The following is a 19,598-nucleotide window of genomic DNA, read 5'->3' as shown; positions in this document are numbered from 1 at the left end:
GCTGTAACCAAAAGTTACCCAAGCTTCATGACACTTCCTTATGTATCACCACAATCCAATATAACCTTAACAGCAGTTCTGTGCCTCAGTTTAGTTCCCGTGATACTCAGTACATAGCAAAGTCTGAGTTATGAGAGGAATAGCAATAATCCATTTATACAGGAGTCTTGCACAACTGACGCTTTCTTCTGCTCTTTTGTATGCCCTGTCAGGGAGGGGTGTGTGGAGAGGCTGGAGATTTCTTAATCTTGAGAATGATCTTTCTCCCCTAAAGTCTGTAGGAGTTTTGCCTTTAACTTCAATGTGATCAGAAACAGTTCCCTTTCTTATTTTTACAGCTATAAGTGAACATCTCTCAGGCCAGGTCTACACCCAAAAGTCAAGTTGACCCAGTTACATTGCTCAGGGGTGTGAAAAGTCCACCCCCATTGTAGATAGCACTAGGTCAATAGAAAAATTCTTCTGTCGACCTAGCTACTGCCTCTCAGGGAGACGGATTAATTATGCTTATGGGAGAATCACTCCCATCGCTCTAGTGACGCTATAGTGCAGTTTGTAGTTTGGAAAGTGATGGCACAGCTGACATTAAATATTTGCTTAATCTCTTTTTATATTACAAGAGTGTATTAGATTCTGACAGAAATCAAATACTGTACTTCAAATGGCACTGAGATTGTACAACTATTCCTAATGAGATTAAACAAATGTGATAGCTGCTGTGTCACTTGATACACCTTATTGGCTATAGCAGACAAAATTCACTGTCAATGAATGTCATAGTATCTTCGTGGGAAATATTATAATGGTTGTGCTCCTCCCCCTGTGCACATTGAACAAATATTAGTTGTAGATGAAGTTGAGAGCAAATTATTTTCTCTTCATCCCTTTTGTCTTCCTATTGGAAATGTTTATTTAAAAGAAACATATTTTGAAATGAAAGTGATTACAACTCTTTAATTTCTTGCAGAAACTGTCTTTTAGCCTTAGTGTGTCTTTTGATGCTTCTAAAAGTGGGACACTGATAACATTAGCTAAAATCAGGTCTGGCTAGGGGAATACACAGGATTCCCCACATAGTTTGACCAAACTAGCACAATCATAACCTGAGGTGTACCTGGGACTCCAGTCCTTGGGATACCCCAGAGATGAACTACTATACAATGCCTTTGGTCAAATTCCAAAGTGGTTTTGATATATGTTCAAATAGCCTTAATTCAAAGATTTCAGATATAAACTGATGCTATTTAGGGCTCCAGAAATGAGAAGCTGGTGCTGAGTCCCACTCTGCTCTCACTGGAGCTGCTTAAATGAAGTTCCTGCACTGCTGGTCAGTGCAAAAGAGGATTCTGTCTGGAGGGTAAACAGTATAAATGTGCTCCTCAAGCCCCTGGGTCAGCTGGTAGAATAATGCCCTCCAACTGAGCTGGGCTTCCAGTTCCCTCTTGCTCAGCTAAAGTGATGCTCCCTTTGCCTCTCCCTCGTAACTCCAGGCAGCAGGGACCAATAAAGGGGTCACAATTCTTGGTGGTGATGAGCATATTTGCATCAGGATTAGATTCTTATGACTATTGGACACTGTGGAGCTAATAGCAGTGATAAAACTGTGTCTGGTATAGCTTCATTTACACTTCATTTGCCATATAGTTAACCAATAAAGTAGCTATTTTAGTCCTGCAACAGTGAAGAAAAGCTAACTGAACAAAACCAGTTTTTAGAAAAGGTTCATATCACCTGACTAGCATTCCTTCCCAAGTGCAATACACACGAAGTACAGTATCTTCTTTTTCTGAAACTGCTGCTTTTCCTGTTAATGCTGCTTTCAAAAAGTCTTTGCCTTAAAGTACGGCACTTAAAATAGTGCATTTTATTCCCAAACGAGGTGTGGCATTGTCCTGAATTCTGGCAGCTTCCTTGCGCAGTTCAGCAGGACGTTTCCTTCTTTCTAGCTCTTTAATATCTATGCAGGGCTCACTTGTGTAAATATTGTGTTAGTGTCACATGTGCAGTGCGGAGTCCAATTACAAGGAAGCCACTGTAAATATTAGATGTTTCAAGGGAACAAATTGCTAGTGAAATAAAGGGAGTTCTGTGCTGGTTATGAGTGCACCATGAAAACCTGGCAAATGAGGAACTTGATGTCTCAGGGGACTGGTAATAGATATGGAACCTTCTGCATCTTGGGTACCAGTTCAAAATAACCCTAGATGAACACTGACAAGGTGATGATATGATCTACAGTTTATAGTCAGAATTGGCATCCTACGATAGGCAAGTGTCAAGGTAAAATAGTGCAGAAATACAATAGTAAGTAGGTGTGGTGCTAATTCCCACCAAATACTGTAACTGATCCCTCTAAAGAACATCTCTGAGTGCTGTCATATGAAAGTCCCCTCTAGATGTCTGGTAGTGTGCTAGGGGCACCACAGACTTGGAGTTGAATGCTGTGTAGGAGACTGAAGTGCTAGGCCCTTCAGAGGCTACTCACAGATGTGAGTAATAGAATATTACTTTCCCAGGACTGCTGGAAACTAAAAGGTGCAAATATCCTAGCTACGGTTACTTAATGACAACAGAAGAGCAACCTCGCAGTTCCTAAAGCAGACTCTAGGGGCAGACCAGTTCAAGGTATAAAGGTAAGAGTCTTGTTGGAATCCCTGCAGCACGATTCTCCAAGGTGTCCCATGTTCAACTACCCCCACACCTCCTGTTTGCAGGCATGTGACAACATGCTGCTTCTCTGCCCAGCTCTCTGCTTTCAGTCCTAGCTCTTAAGCTGCCTTCTGTCTGCCCTTAGTTCTGCTGCCAACTCCCAAACTCTCACACAATCTGTCTCTTGGCCCAGCCTGGTCCCTTCTGACTCCAGAATACTTTCTTCTCTGTACTCTGGGGATTAGATACTGGCTGGATATTGACTTGGCTAACACAGCTCCTTACACTGGCTAAATCCTTTCTCCCTAGCTCAGTAATGAGCCAGTGGGTTCATTGCAATGTGAAATTTGAAAACGGGAGGCAATTAAATAGGCACTTGTGCACATAGCTGCCATAATTACCCATGCAATTACATGCAGAAATATAGACCTATAACTGCATGTGTGTTTTCTAGCAGGAATCTCATGTCACCCAGCCAGAAAGTGTGCTCCTTAGTTAGTAATTACATGTAGTGCAAAATGAAGTTTACACCTAAAACCTCTTGCATAACAATTTCCTATACATAATAGACAGGAGCAACCCTCCTCCTTCATCTACGCTCTGTTCTGAAATATGGAGGGGGAAATACAGTCTATAAGGGATCTCAGGCTCTTTCTAAGTTTCCCTCATATCCCAACAAAGGCAGACAGATTGGTTTGATTGGCCCGATGATGAGAACCATTTGCTATAGGAGGAGAACCAAGGCACCCTGCGCAGCTCTTGGAACCCTGATTTTGAGACCTTAAAAATGTCCCTTTGGGGCTGGGACATGAATGGGTTTAACAAATTCTGCCATGTTTCCCTAAACTTATTTCCTTCCCGCAAGCGACACTGTCCTTTGTCACAGGCCAGCAGTCACTGCCAACCAATAAGTTTATGCTGGCCTAGATGATGTTCACTACATTTATTTCATTAATAAGTGGTAAGAGTTCAGTACTTGCATGCATTCATGAAGTGTCATAATCAGAATATAAAGTGTATTCTTGTATCTTCTGAATTTTAATTTTGAGACTGAGAAAAAAAGATTCTTTTTCCTGTAAAGTTTGGCATTATTGTGCATATAGATATTACATGAAATACTAAGTTGGGGAAATAGCTCCTAGCATGAAGAATGAACCTTTAAAAATTCCTGATATATCCACCACCAATACCTGAAAAAAATTAGGTCAGGAATTAGCTGTCTGAATCAATTACTTGACAAACCATACCTGCATTGCCATTAAGATTCTGGAAAATAGTGTCTTGGTATAAATAACATGTAAAATATTGCAAGGCCTACTGAATGTTAGACCTAATAATCTCAAGTTTGGTACATTATTCTTCTGGTTATTTACTGGTACACTGACCATTTGAATTCATTTAAATTCACTCTTCTGATATAGTATCCTTTAAATTGTGTACTGTGGTGTGTGTGTGTGTGTTATTTCTTTTACCCTTAAAGATATGTATAAGGATATTTCTGCCAATGTGTAGGTGAGCCAAGAAGAATACCCCTAAACTTGTTCAGGCCCACCACTCCTCCACTCTGCCCTTTCTCTCTGTACATGCTCTAGCTAACTGCCTCTTCAGTAGAGCTGGTCAGAACATTTTTGCCAAAATCAAATTGTGGGAAAATATTTCTTCAGAGCATACTGATATTGACAAAACTTTCATCAGGAAGGCTGACAGCTAGACTTCCTGGTGGTTAGGTACTAGCCTAGAATGGGGAAGACCCAGGTTCCAGGACCTGCTCTTTGTGATTTTGAGTGATCGGGGACGGAAATCCTGCTCTGAATCAAGCAAAGCAGGGACTTGAAGATGGGAAACAGGGCCCTCTATCTACACATATGCATGCCCTTTGTGAAAACATTTGAAGGGCTTAGTTTTCATTCCAACATGGAACGAAAACAAACTTTGAAAGTTGCTGCACAATGGAATCATACTTTGGTCAGCTCTACTCATTCATTCTGCTTCCAGCTTTGCTGCTTGCTCCTGGCAAACTCTCCCACACTCTCACAGGTATTGGAGTTGAGGAAGAGCATGCTTCATTGTAAAACAGTGACAGTGACTACACGTACTAAAGTGCAGTCACCAGAAGAAAGTAAGCAAACTGAAAGAGATTTTTTTTTCTCTTTCAATCATCTTTGAGGTTATCATTATGAGAGCAGGTAAAACATTTTCAGATGGAAATGTGATTTTTCAAATTGAGGGTGTCCCTTTAATCTCCATATGCAAAGGTTTGAATGTTCTGGTTTCACAGGCATCCGTGAATGCTTTCATCAGTTTTAAAATATTTACAATAGAGAATTGGAAGATAAAAGCGCTGAAAACTGTAGGGCTTTCTGCAAGCTTTTCAGGAGCTAGTCTTGCAAGGTGCTGAGCAACCCATGAAGATATTAATTGCCCTCATCTCCCATGGATCTCATCAGGAATTGAAGGTGCTAAGTACTTTGCAAGACTGAGCCCTCAGAGCAGGAAATAATCTCTATGCTGCCCTCAGTAAGCATGTGGAGCCTTTCCTGATCTCTATAGGAGTCCTGCACATGGATCTAAGGCAGCAGATGGCCCACTGTATTGTAATGCTGATTTCCCTGGATCCACTGCAAGATTTCAGACTTTGCAAAACCCTTGCTATGGGGATCTATGGGGAGTTGCACTTTTCAGCTCTCTGCATTTTACAGAGGCTACTTGGAACCCTGCATAACAGCCCTGCCTATGAACTCTGAAAGGAAATGGTCTCAGGAATATAAAGAGAGATGCAGAAGGAAGTAGGTTGAATAGTATAAAGACAAACCACCATTTGAGCTGGAAACTAGTAACTGTCACTTTTCCTTCTTAACTCCTATAAAATGAAGTGGGGGGGGGTGAGGGTGTAAGAACAAAAGATATCATCACTTTTCATTAGCTTGCAGTCCCAGAGACTATATTTAACCTATTCTCCATGTCTGGTTCCTTTTAATATATATTGGGCATTTAAATCTGTAAAATTGTATGTGATATGCTGTACCACACTGCCAAGGGGCCTGAAATAGGACATCATTATAACATCTGATGTGATCAAGGAAATATCAGAATAAGAGCCTCACTCTCTGCATATCATTCAATGATGCCGTTCCCTTGGCTATACTCCTTAATTTGTTCTCAGGCTCCTCTTCATTTTATTCTAATGAGAAACAGGCCCCAACCTCACAGTATGCTCAGATCCAAACTGGCTCAATTTCTGAGAGTATTTCTTAATTTAACTTAGTCAAATACCTTGAGGTGTAACTTCTGTGAATGACAGTGCACAAGATAACTTAATTACATTGAAACTGGACACGGCTGCCCACTCTTACTGAATGCACAGGCCTGTAAATCATGTGATGTAACTGTTGCTGGAGGTGGGCTAGTAAGACTTCCCTGAATAATGAGATGGGTCTCACTTGACCACACTTCAAACAACCAGATATCTCAAGTTGCTGCTTCATATTAAAGTTTTCAAAAAATATTCTAGACGGGTATAAACCCCCAGGGCAAAAACCAACCAATAACTGATGAGGAATAAGAAGAAACTTCCCCTCTGGGCAGCTATGTCATACTGTCCCTTGTTTGGTTTCTTGCATCTTCCACTGTAGCTTCTATTATTAGCCACTGTCAGAGACGGGAAGCCTGATTAGATGGATCACTGGTGTGATTCACTGCAGGAACCCTCATCTGTAAAAAGGGCAACTATTGGCAATCATCTGTAGAAAAGCATGCACAGGGCAATTGAGGCCTTCCATTATCATTTTAAGAAATGGCAAAGATGGGGGATGGTAGGAGAAGGGAAGGTTGTCATGGGTGATTAGTAGTGTACGAAAAACTCAGCCCTTCCAATGTTCTTACATTGTTCAAACAGCCCTCTCTAGGACTTTGAATATCTGTGGGCTGTTGTAGGCCAGATTCCAGGGAGGGGATGAACAACCCCCTGAGATGAAGGCTAGAGAACAAAAGTCTCTTTATTCTCTTGGTGGAAGAGGCTGCGTAGTGTATGTAACATTTTTCCCCCTGTGGGGAGGGTGCTGGTGGACAGCTAATCTCACTCTGTAGTTGGGCATTTCTGAGGATTAATGTGCAGTTTCATAGCAATTGCTCAGTGTTTGACTGTGGGGCTTGAGGACAGGAGCCCCAAGTGCAGTACAGATCTGGTAGGGGCCTGGCAGCCCAGCCCACAGGCCATGCAACTTTATTTAAGAGGCTAAAGATAATTTTTTTTTTTTGGACTGGGTTCTCTTTAAATGTCCACATTAAAAGCACTTTAAAACTGGACTACATGCATAACTTTTAACAACTAGCCTGTTTTTGGCTAGTGGAGGAGCAGGTTATACAACTAATGTCATCTCAGTCTATTGTATTTTGCTAACAGCTGCAGAATCAAGTTTGTTTTACGTTAGTGCGTCTATCATTTATATGGGTATTTGGCTACTGTCACTGAAAGGATTTTGTTAATAATACTTTGCACTGTGATTACCATAACCACTGAGGCTACTTAAGCATACCCACCTTCACTGTTACCTTGTTCCCTACCTCTGTATGTCTTTAGCCATATATTATGTCTTGTGAGCTCTCTGGGGCAGGGCATGTTTGTTTTACTTGTTTGTACAGTACCTGGCACAATGAACGCCTGATACCTGCTTGGAGCCTGTAAGTGTTACCAAAAGATGTGGATAATAATTATAGCCCCTTTCCTCCACAGATTTTGTGCCCTTTTACAGAGGAATAAATATTATTATTGTATTTGACAGATGGCGAAACAATGGAACTCAGAGGTTATGTTCCTTGCACAAACTTATATAATTGGGGCAAAGCTGGAAGTAGGATCCAGGCCTCCTGATGCTAAATTCTTTGTCTTACCCCCTAGAGAATACTGCACTTTTGGTAGGGCTGGGAGTGAGGTTTGGGGTGCGTGATAGGGATTTTTTTAGGGAGGGGATTTTCGGGTGGGTGATAGGGATTTTTTGGGGGAAAGCATGAAATAAACTGCCATGTACTCAGTTTCTAACACCTTTCTAAAGTTCCTCTTTATCTGCTGCCAATTTAGACGTGCTACCTCAGAGCTGGTGTATTTTTTGTTATAAATTTGCATACCCTTGACTGACACTGTGCTTCACTAGGAGCATATGAGCAGAACTCCTCCGGTTGGCATTCACCTTTTTACTTGTTTTTATTTTTTTTCTTGTTTTTTTTTTCAACTTGTTTCACCTATTTCCACTAGAAAGGGTTTGTTGGTATAGTTATATTGGCAAACTATTCTGGGGGAGATGAAGCTTACAGTGGCAAATGAGTTTTTGCTGGTAAAGCTTATCCTATCTCCTAAACGAAAGACATTTTATGCTGGTATAACTGCGTCTACACTAGGGCATTTGCTGGCACAGCATTGGTTAGAGGTTTGATTCTTCCTCCCCACCCTCCCACTCCTAACTAACATAGCTATGCTGGTAAACCATTAAAAAGGAGACTAGGCCGGAGACAAGGGAAAATAAGGGAACTTACGAGATGACACAGTCAAGCAAGGGGAGGTGAAGAAACAAAGCAATGAAGGGGGGAGAACAGGAGATAAGTCAGCTAACCAGAGAGCACCTTACCAGCAGAGTATGGGATCAGTAGGCAGAGTATGACCAACCAAGCTGTCAATAAAGCACAGACAAGAAAAGAATCTGACTAGGAAGTGATGCAACATGGTTCTTGGTTCCATCTGGGGAAGGGTGTAGCTTAGCAGCAGGAAAAGTCTACTTCGTATTTTTCTTAAAGAAAATTATGAACTCTAATGCTGAAATATTTGTAATGGGAGGGGAAGAGGAATCGCAAAGAATGTCAGAATCTGAAAAAAGACAAGAGAAGCAGAAAAAAATGTTGTGCCTTTATTTTGTGTTTGCAAAATCTAAGCCATTCCTGATGCTCACCAAAATGAGCATTTCATCTATTTTTCCCCATAACCACAGAGAAGACAATGCTACAGATGCTCAGCACTCATTAACAACCCATCAACAAGAGTTAAATTCTTCTCTCCGGTACACTGAGGCAAATTGGGAGTCACTCCAGTCACTTGAATGCAATTAGTCCAGTTTTATTTCAGTGTAATGGAGAGCAGATTTTGGCCCATGTACCCAAATGAAGAAAGGAAATAAAGTTAGAGCCCTGGATTGTATTAGTCTAAATAACCAGGAATGAACCCCTTATTTAAAAATGAGTAACCTGACAGAGACCTTTTTAATGAAAGAGTTTGTGAAGATCCCTTAATCTTTACAACTATTTGAAAGTATTTCACCTGTTCACTTGCTAACTAGCAAATGCAGATGTAATACTAAGGCAATGTCTACACTGCATACCACTTGCGGTGGCATGTAGGGCACATGTAGCTACACACCACAGTGAAAAGCCAGCTGCATCCACACTGCGGTGTGTAGCTACATGAGTCAGGGAAAGACTTTGGTAGCAGGGAAAGGCTCTCCCAGCAGGGATTTGCCAGAGCCCTTCCCGATGCCTCCCTCCTGCCAGGGCTTTTCCCTACTGCCAGAGTCTTTCTCTGTGATGGGGAAAAGCTCTGGCAGCAGGGAGGCAGCAGGACACTACACTTCCAAAAATAGCAGGGTATATTGGGGATGCACTGCTGGGTGTGTAATGAGCCACATAGGGGACATACACTGACGTTTTGGCATGTCTTTACTCTGCTCATCTAAGCTGAGCCTCACCATCTACACTGCTATTTATACCCGTGCTAGGAAGGCATGCAGCGTATGTATTCTACATACTGCCATAAAGAGTGTTCAGTGTAGACATACCCTAAGTCTCTGTGATAGTCACAGCTTGCCACTCGAGTGACAGAAACACTGGTCCACAATGGGGTCCAGTTTACTTTAGTGATTAATGGTGGTGGTGGAAAGTCTGCTAGGGGCTTAAGCTGTGGTGGTAGGAAGCTGCTGCAACCTCTCTGTGCTGGGGAGAAATAATGGCCCAGTGAAGCATAAAGAGTGGGTGGTGCTGGCCAAAAAGTGAACCAAACTTGTTGGCCAAAGACTGCACTGATTGAGTGTCTGGAGGCAGTGAAGCTCCTATGGAGTCCTCAGAAAGAACTATAGCTTCCCCATCATGGACGTGGGTGATACTGGAAACACTACCTATCCTCCACTCGGTGAATCCCCCTGCTGGTGTAGAAGGCTTAGCTGTAACTTGGCCTACTGTAGTTCTCTGCCTTCTGATATTGTGTATATCTATCTTACTGGTAAGACTGTAGTCTACTGCTAATTCAATTATACTGCATCACTCAAATGGTTGGCTAAGGATTGAAGATAAATTCTGTATGTAAGTGAAAACTCATGCAGCATAAAGCTTTCAAAACACAAAAATGCCAGTTCAAGACGTTCTAAGTCAACATTTTTGGAGAGAGCTAACAATTTTCATCAATAAAATAAAAAGCATGATGTTTAATCTGTCATAGTTCTCTCTCCTCCTGTTACAATGACCAATCACTACACTTTATTTTTAGTTCTACTACATAATATTTTACTTACTCTAGATAACTTACTCTCAGTAATGTCCATTTCCCTATCAGATAGCATACTAATATAACCAGAGAGGAAGGATGGTGCTAGCCTGAGACTCGAGAGACACAAGTTCAATTTCTTGCTCCTCCACAGACTTGCTGTGTGACCTTGGGCAAGTTGCTTAGGCCCAGAGCCTCAAAGGAATTTAGGCTCTTAACTTCAATTGATTTCAGTAAAAGTTAGGAGCCTAAATACCTTTGGAAATCTAGGTCCTAGTATCTCTTTGCCTCAGTTCCCCATCTGTAAAGTGTTAGTACTTCCAATCTCACAGGGACATTGTGAGGATAAATGCATTATGATAGTCAAGGGCTCAGATAGTATGAGAATTGCTGCTATATAAGTACCATAGATCAGCAGTTCTCAACCAGGGGTATGCAGAGATCTTCCAGGCAGTACATCAACTCATCTAGATATTTGCCTAGTTTTGTAACAGGCTGCATAAAAAGCACTAAGAAAATCAGTACAAACTAAAATTTCATACAGACAATGACTTGTTTATACTGCTTTATATACCATATACTGAAATGTAAGTACATGCATCTGATGAAGTGGGTATTCACCCACAAAAGCTTATGCTCCAATACATCTGTTAGTCTTTAAGGTGCCACAGGACTCGTTGCTTTTTACAGATCCAGACTAAGCTGGCTACCCCTCTGATACAATAGTTGTATGTCAATTGATTTACTTTATAAGTATATGGTAAAAATGAGAACATAAGCAATTTTTCAGTAATAATGTGCTGAGACACTTTCGTATTTTTATGTCTGATTTTGTAAGCAAGTAATTTTTAAGTGAGGTGAATCTTGGGGTATGCAAGACAAATCAGACTCCTGCAAGGGGTACAGTAATCTGGAAAGGTAGAGAACCACTGCCATAGATGGATATAAGCCAGCCCTCAATCTAACAATCAACTGAGCCCAGGCCACTAAAGTGAGAGGAAAGTTACTGGCAGTATGGCTACCAATTTGTAAAGGGAAATGTGCAAGAACTATAATTCAAATTCATTAAAATGTAATATAGATGCTTTAAAAGACAATAGGTGACATCACCATGTCAAATCAATGGTTTCACTTTTCTACAAGTGGCACTAATGCATTTTGGAACAATGAGGGGCATAAGCAGGCAGTGAAGCTGTGATGCCTGCGTGTACTCTACTTTTCCCTTTCTAGGAATTTGCTGTCAGTAAGAGCTGCAGCAAGCTGTTGGTGAAAGGCAAAGCCCTGTTACAGAAGAGAGCTACATATTGCTCTTTCAGAGAATCTACACTTTTGTTCTTGGTTTTGATTTTCAGTTAAAAAAAAACTAATGCTAGGCTCAACATATCTGTTTGCATATGGAAAAATAACCAGGTACGACACTGGGAAAATCTTACTTAAAACCTTATCACTTCATTGATCATTACCTGTGGTATAACTCCAAATGCCTTTCTCCACTGCTGCACAGTGATTGTGTTCCAAGAGACGCCATCAATTTGCATATCTCCTTCTGTATTCAGCAGCCTTAAAAAGGCAAAGAGCAAAGTGCTTTTCCCTGACCCAGTTCTTCCCAAAAGACCCACCTGCAATGTTAAAATAATTCAAAGTGAATGGAGACTCCTTGCTTAATATTGTTCATGCATTAAACCACAAAGCAAGGAAGCAGCACAACTGAAGGACTATCCCATACAGAACTTAATAGGATAGGATTTGTATTACCATTGTTTTTGGGAAAGGTAAAGGACCTCAGCAGAGATATGAAACACTGGGGCAGATTCTGCTCTTTCTTTTGTGTAACCTCATTTAGCTACCCAAGGAGAGAACTTGTCCTTCTGCGTTTAGCCAAAGAGCACAAATTTACTTATCCATTACCCTTATTTATTACCCATCCTTCCTACAGCCCTTCTCCGTCCATATTGTAGCGGATTCCCCTTCAGAAAATTCAAACAAATGAAAACAAGCATGTATTGTATTTCAGCAATGTTGTTAAGATGGGCCTAACTCTGATCTTACACTGGGGTAACGTGATTGACTTTGATGACTTTGCTCCTCATTGATACTGGCATCAGTGAGATCAGACTCTGGCATTATGTTATGGTTGCAATACGTATTCTGGTTTCTCCATAACTTAGCAGGACTGACAAAATACTGCAGATGACAAAATATCAGTTAAAGAAGGAACTTCTAAATGCATGACCATCAGACTTGTGCAAAACAATCTCTTCCTTATTAAGGCTGGATTCTGCAGCCAGGGCCACAATGAGGCCTTCATTTTCTTTAAACTTGTGCACTTCTTTCTGTGACATAATGCCACAGCAGAAGGATCTGATGCTTCCTAAAAACAGTGGTTGCTATTTAAATAATTTGCATTTCCCACACAGTGGAATTGAAGATTGCCTCTTCTTATCCTCTGTACTTAGAATAGGCAATACCTGTGGGAACAGTTGGCAAATGTTGACACACTAATGGCTTTTACTGTAGTGTATTTTCTCACAGCTAATGCTGTGCAATTTGAGCCTGGGCTGCTTTGGCAGATGGGAACAAGACAATTTTGGAAGTGAAGTGGTGGAAATTTCCTGCTGTTCAGGACCCTCCCTGTAAAGTGAACAACACAGCATCAGACCTGACTCCGAGGGAGGAGTGAGGGCTAAGCGCCTGCTGCTACGATCGAGTTAAAAAGCACTGTAGATACTTGGCCTCTCATCTCCTAGCTCTCATCCTTGTTTCTATTATCCTCAACAGGGGGCGTTTAAAAGGATCTAGCTGCAAGGTAAAATACCATAGTGCACTTAAAGCTCATTCTGCTTCTAGAGACATGACCAGTTCTAGTGGTAGTCACCATTTCAAGTAAAGGGAAAACTTCTGAAACTGAAATGAACTTCTTAGGCACACTGTTGTAAAAGGCATCCTTGTTTTAATTGCAATGCAGCTTTTTGCCTCTCTCTCTACTGCACATAAAAATCTTTCCTTTTCATTGTCCTTTGGCATCAATCAATTTTTCAGGTAGTAAGTGAAGTGAAATTTAATCCACCACCCCCACTTTAGGTATCATAGAGAGCACAGCACATCTCATCCCAGAGGGAGAGTGGTTTAGAGGATGACACTAAAAGAAGTCAGACTCCTGAGTTCCAATCTTTGGCTCCTCTACATGCTCAGTTGGTGTAAATCAGTATAGTTCCATTAAAGACAATGGAGCTATGGCAGCTTACAGCAAGTAGAGATCTGTCCCACTGTGTGGTCTTAGGAACATCATTTAACCTCTCTGTTTCTGTTTCCTCAGCCATGAAATAGGGCTAAACCTGCCTACATCTTCCTCACTGGGGCCTTGATTCAGGAAAGTACTTACTGGACTTCAATGGGACTTTCCTGAAAATGGATGCTTTCCTGAATCTGGGCTTAATGGGCTGTGAAGATGAGTTAATGTTTGTACGGCCCTTTGAAGACAGCTTTACACATCAGATGAGTGGTTCGGAGCTCACATTCCTCTGAATACTCGAGCTAGTGATGCATTACTGTTGGCACATCATCCTGTATTCTTCTGTGCCCTATTTGGGTCAGTCTGCCCTCAAAATCTCTCTTTATTAGCAAACTTCCCTCCACCCAGGGAGAAGCACTAACAGAGAAAGCAGCCAAATTCGTGTTCAGGAATAGAACTTGATGAACTATTACTTAGGTATGTAATCAATACTCTCTACTTTCACACCCCAAACAAGTCCTTATCATACTTCATTGAGCTGTAACCACTCTCAGGATTTCTAGTAGCTCTGAGCTATTTTGTCCCCTCAATTTTCAACCTGTATCTAATAACTTCACAGCTAAGTTCTTATTAAAGACAAATGGAAACTTCATTCCTTTTTGAGGCAATTTAGATAATTACCCTGTGTTGGTGCAGCTATTTCCCGTTTTTGTTTATTAGAAATTTACCAGAGTCAGCCAACACTTTAGTAATTCAATTGTTTCATAAAGGGAATTTTGGGGGATAAACTTAACTGAAGTCAGTTCAAACAAGACAAAACAATATCTCACCCTCTGTCCAGGACTTATTGAAAAAGAAATGTTTTCTAAAACAGCAGCTCCTCCATCAATATACTTGGCTGTGAGATTCTTAACAGTCATTTGGCCTCCAGATGGCCAGGGCTTCTCTTCCTTTGCATGCTTGTTTTCAATTATGAGGACCCCTGTAAGCTGGTCATCTTTTGGTGGCTTAGTGTTTTTTGTTTCTTCTTTTGGCATGTCAATGAATTTAAATATTCGGCTTACAGACCGCATCTGGGAACAATAGCAACAAAAAACCAGCACTGAAGTTGTTCTGAATACCTCAGCCAAACAGTAATTCCCACAATAAAGCTTGGGTGTTTTGTGGTAGGATATAACGTGAATTAATGTTTAAAGCAAGGGGACTTTTTGTGGAGAGCCTTGGTTCTGCTCCTGATTGTGCTAGTGGCACTGGGCAAATCTCATGACATGTCCATGCTTCAGTTTCCTCAACTGTAACTTGGGTAAGGTAATACTTTGTACCTTTTCTAAAGATTCTGAGAATCCTGGATGAGAATCTACACGTAAGAACAAAGTATAATTACTGACACAGTTTTGGAGTCTTAAACTCCCACCTCTCCTGCAGGGGGCTCTTGACCTGACGAGTGACTTTCCTTGACTATAGAATAGGGGTCGGCAACCTTTCAGAAGTAGTGTGCCAAGTCTTCATTTATTCACTCTGATTTAAGGTTTCGCGTGCCAGTAATACATTTTAATGTTTTAAAAAAGTCTATTTCTATAAGTCTATAATATATAACTAAACTATTGTTGTAGGGTAAAGTAAATAAGGTTTTTTAAATGTTTAAGAAGCTTAATTTAAAATTAAATTAAAATGCAGAGCCCCCCCAACAGGTGGCCAGGACCCAGGCAGCATGAGTGCCGCTGAAAATCAGCTCGTATGCCGCCTTCGGCACATGTGCCATAGGTTGCCTACCTCTGCTATAGAATGTGGGGAATTTTAAAGCTCCACAACTCTAATATCAGGTATGACAGAAATTTCATTAGACATTCACATTTATTAAAAATCTTTGAGCATTTATATGTACTTGAGAAACTGTCCATATCTTTGTATAACTACACATTATACAAATTGGATGGGAAGTTTTATGACACTTAATTTTATGCCTATAGCTGTACATACTATGCTTCCCTATAGACTGGGAGCAAATCTCATGGTTCAGGGAGCTTAGACAAGGCTGAATTATGCTGGCTCTCAGTGGCTTGTTGAGCTAGCACTCCCTTCCTGTGTCACAATCCAGCATTAAATTTAAAAATAAATAAATCTTCAGTCCTTATGGTTGCAAAGACAACCTTCAAAAAGTTACTTGATGAAGAGGTATTTACCTAACTCCGCAAGCTGCTTGAAACAATTACTCTGACATAAATGTTTTTAAGAGGATGTGAACACTGAAAGCTACTGACAATTTACATGTCACTCCTGTGATTTATTTCACTGATGATCAAAGCATGCAAGAAGGAGAGGGATAATCATATTTAAAAGATTTGCACAAACCGTGAGTAGCATTTCATTTTGGTGATGCACGTAGGCAGAAATTGAGAGAGAACCATCATTAACTTCCTTCAGTCTGACCTCGTCTTCAGGAAGAACCCTTCCTATGCACTTGACACTACAGTTTGATTAGGTGTACAGCAGTAAAAGTGCTACAGCTTGATGAAGGATGTTGGAACTAGATTCATTACACTGATCTAGAAAACCTTATGTTCTCACTCCACTGCAGTTTTCCTTTAAATGTCCTCTAAATACTTCAGTTATTATCCAAATATTTACTTAAATATAACACATTATGTTATAGCAGATGCTGCTAGTGCCTGATTATTAAGGTTAGAATTCCAGCTTCTATTGTAATCTCTTTTTTTCACTTGCTTGTAATTTTCTCTCATACATTTTGAGACTGAAATAATCCAGCTGACCTCAGCTCTAAGGTGTGTCTCTTTTATTAAGGTTTAAATAAAATATGTTAAGTCATGTCTGAGGTACAGTGTGTATGCCTGAAAATAAAACTTTCCCTGTAGCCTGGGAGCTGAAATTCTGTGCTTTGATTAAATGAGAAACTGAAGCTAGAAAAATCAGTCTTGGCTCTCTTGTTTATATCTGATTGAGGTTCAAAATACAAGCCAAGTTTAAAGGAAGTTTGTTCAGTAGCTTTAATGTTATGTGTGTTTAAAGTTGGCATTTTACTTTTGCATGTTAAGATGCGTCACATTTTTAAAATGTATTATGCCTTTGTTAAAGGCACCTGAAGCAGAGTATGTAAGCTCCAGACAACTATAGAATTCCAGTTGGAGGAATTTACAAGCTTTGAGGATGAAGTCAATGCAGCTTGTTACTCCACAGGGCAAAGAGCTTCACATCAGGGAATACCCTATACAATGAGTGAAGCGCTACTGAATTAACAGTGTTTTCTGTTAGGACCAGGTGTTTGGAAGCCTGCAGATTTAGCATAAAGAGATCTTGAAAAATTGAGGTCTGGATCCTAGTTTAAACACCAACATTCTCATGGTAACATGAAAGGGAGAATAGGAAGAATTTGATTCTTTACCAAAATTCTTTGTATCATCTCACAAATCAAATCCTTCCTGTCATGCTAATGGAACCAACTCTGATAATTCTGGAAGGGGGACAAATTCTTGTCCCCACCCCATTTTTCCCAGAGGTACCTTGAGTCTCCCTCAGCCAGGGAGTCTCTCCTCTATTACCAACCAGGGCTGGCCTTATCATGAGGCAAACTGAGGCGGCCACCTCAGGTGCCAGACTGTGGGGGTGCACCAATAGGATCCAGAGTGTAGAAAATTGTGTCTGCTGCTGATCATATGTATTCTCTCTGCTCCAAATGCACAGAGATGGTGGAGTGCTGCACTGGAGGAAGGAGGTCACAAGAGACATAACAGGCAGGCAGGAGAAAAGGTGAGAGGGAATAACAGAAAGCAGCAGGAGCTGCAGGGAGAGAGAGGAGTAGGAGAAGCTTCTTATGAACCTACCTCTCTAGCATCCCCAGGAGCTTGGACTGATTAACGCCAGCTTCTCAGGGAGCTTCCTGTTTCCTGCCGCTTCCCTGAACCCGCTTGAGGAGAACAGGCAGTCAACTGAAGTAGTAGGAGCCAGTTAGGCCCTTAAGATGCTGATATTTTCCCTCACAAAGGCCCTGCTACCAGCCTGCTTATTTGTCCCCTTCAATTGAGTGTTGAGCCACTATAGCTGGCACAGAACAGCAGTTATGAGTGAAAGAAGAAAACACTTCTCTGGGGCAGCATTCATTAAAAAAAAAAAAAAAAGCAAGCAAAGGAAGCTTTTCTCTCTAAGCAGGAAGGAGCTCTCCTGAGACACAGACACAAATGTTCATGCTGATCCTTATGGCCCCAGTGAGGATGTGAGTGATGAGATGCCTGATCTTCCAGTTAGCCAAAGTGCAGGTCACCTGGCAGCTACTGCAGCATCCATATCTCCATCGCAAATGGATGTAACCATGCACATTCTTGAAGAAAAGTGTAGATCAGAGAAGAATGTGGTGGAGGCTCAAGAAACTGCTGCTGCTGAGTTTAGTTCTTTAAGTCTAGATGATCCAGGACTGTGGACCCACTTGAGCAGTAGCCTGAGGGACTTCCTTGTACTGCATCGGCCACAGCAAATGAAAAACTTCATGTTCCCCAAAGACAATGAAAATAGAAGTTTCCATCCAGCACGTTACTGGCGTGAAATCCCCAATGGTGACAAAGTGGAGAGGCCATGGCTTATGTACTCAAAAACCCAGAATGCTGCATAGTGTTTTTGTTGCAAACTCTTCCAGGCTAGTGTTCCAGCCACATTGGGTTCTACAGGAACAAAGGACTGGAAAAATCTGGCTAGAAATCTGGCATGAGAAGGCAGCAAATCACCAGAGAGCATTCCATAGGTGGAAAGAGCTTGAGATGAGACTAAGATTAAAGGCCACCATAGATGATCAGCATCAAGAGAAGATTGCATCAAAGTCTCTTTACTGGCAAAATGTTCTGAAAAGGCTCATTGCCATTGTGAGAATGCATGCTACCCAAAACCTAGCACTGCATGGCACTTCAGATCAGCTGTATTGCCAACCAATGAAATTTCCTTAAAACTGTGGAGCTGATGGCTGAGTTTGATGCTGTACTCCAGAAGCATCTAAGAAGAGTCACCACCCAAGAAATGTACACATACCACTACCTTGGTTTGAGATCATAGAGTTACTGGCAACAAAAGTCAAACAAAAGATTTTGACAGATCTGAAGTCAGCAAGATATTACTCTGTTATTCTGGACTGCACACCTGACATCAGCCATACGGAACATATGACTTTAATGGTGCGTTTTGTAATAACAACAGAACCTAATGAAAATGTTCCTGCAATGGTGACTGTCAGAGAGCATTTTCTAGAATTTATTGACATTGATGATACTACAGGAGATGGTATGACAAATGTGATTCTTAAAAAGCTGGAAGATATGGGAATTGCAATAGCTGACATGAGAGGTTAGGGCTACGATAATGGTGCCGACATGAGAGGAAAGAACAGAGGAGTGCAGACACGAATCTGAGAGTTAAACTCTCAAGCTTTTTGGCCCCATGCAGGGCTGGCTCCAGGGTTTCTGCTGCCCCAAGCGGCGAAAAAAAAAAAAAGCTGATCGGCGGCTCTTCGGCAGCAGCTCAATTGCACCGCTCCATTCTTCGGCGGCAGTTCGACGGCGGGTCCTTCACTCCCTCTCTTCCTCTTTGGCGGCACTTTGGCAGCTCAAAGAGGGAGAGAGGGACTGAGGGACCCACCGCTGAATTCCCGCTGAAGACCAAGACGGGCTGCCCCAATAATGGACAGAGTGCCGCCCCTTTGTATTGCCTTCCCGCCCTCGCCCAAGCACCTGCTTCCTTAGCTGGTGCCTGGAGCCGGCCCTGGTCCCATGCAGTTCTCATTCATTGAAGTTGGTGGTCAGTAATGCAACATCAGCTTCCAGTGAGGCTACTGAATTTTTTAATGTAATTCAAAGCATTTATATTTTTTCTCTGCATCAACTCAGTGATGGCAAATTTTGAAGCAACATCTGGGAACATCCTCTCTGACACTGAAACCACTGAGTGCCACATGATGGGAAAGTTGAGTGGAGGCTATAAAGCCTATCAAACACCAAATTGGGAAGATAGATGATGCCATAGTTGCCATTATGGAGGATAATGCTATGACAGGAACTGTTTGTGGGAGAACAGTAGCAGAGGGAAATGGAATCACCAGAAACATACAGAACTTCAAATTTCTGTGTGGCTTAGTGTTGTGGCATGACATACTGTTTGAAATAAATGTTGTAAGTATGAGATTCCAAGGTGTTGACCTTGATA

General features: G+C 41.4%; 1 protein-coding gene across 2 annotated transcripts in view; it reads right to left on the bottom strand.

The window, feature by feature from the left end:
- CFTR (CF transmembrane conductance regulator) overlaps positions 1-19,598 on the bottom strand; it is a 142,963-nt gene that overhangs the window by 14,419 nt on the left and 108,946 nt on the right. For both annotated transcript variants that reach the window (XM_030549072.1, XM_030549073.1), the window contains 2 exons: positions 14,231-14,473; positions 11,632-11,787 (listed from right to left, as the gene is read on the bottom strand). In XM_030549072.1, coding sequence (XP_030404932.1) covers positions 11,632-11,787; positions 14,231-14,473 — 399 coding nt within the window. The remainder of the gene's footprint in view (positions 1-11,631; positions 11,788-14,230; positions 14,474-19,598) is intronic.

Source organism: Gopherus evgoodei, chromosome 1 (genome assembly GCF_007399415.2).
Source record: "Gopherus evgoodei ecotype Sinaloan lineage chromosome 1, rGopEvg1_v1.p, whole genome shotgun sequence".
Lineage (NCBI taxonomy): Eukaryota > Metazoa > Chordata > Testudines > Testudinidae > Gopherus > Gopherus evgoodei.
This window is presented reverse-complemented; position numbering and strand designations above follow the sequence as displayed.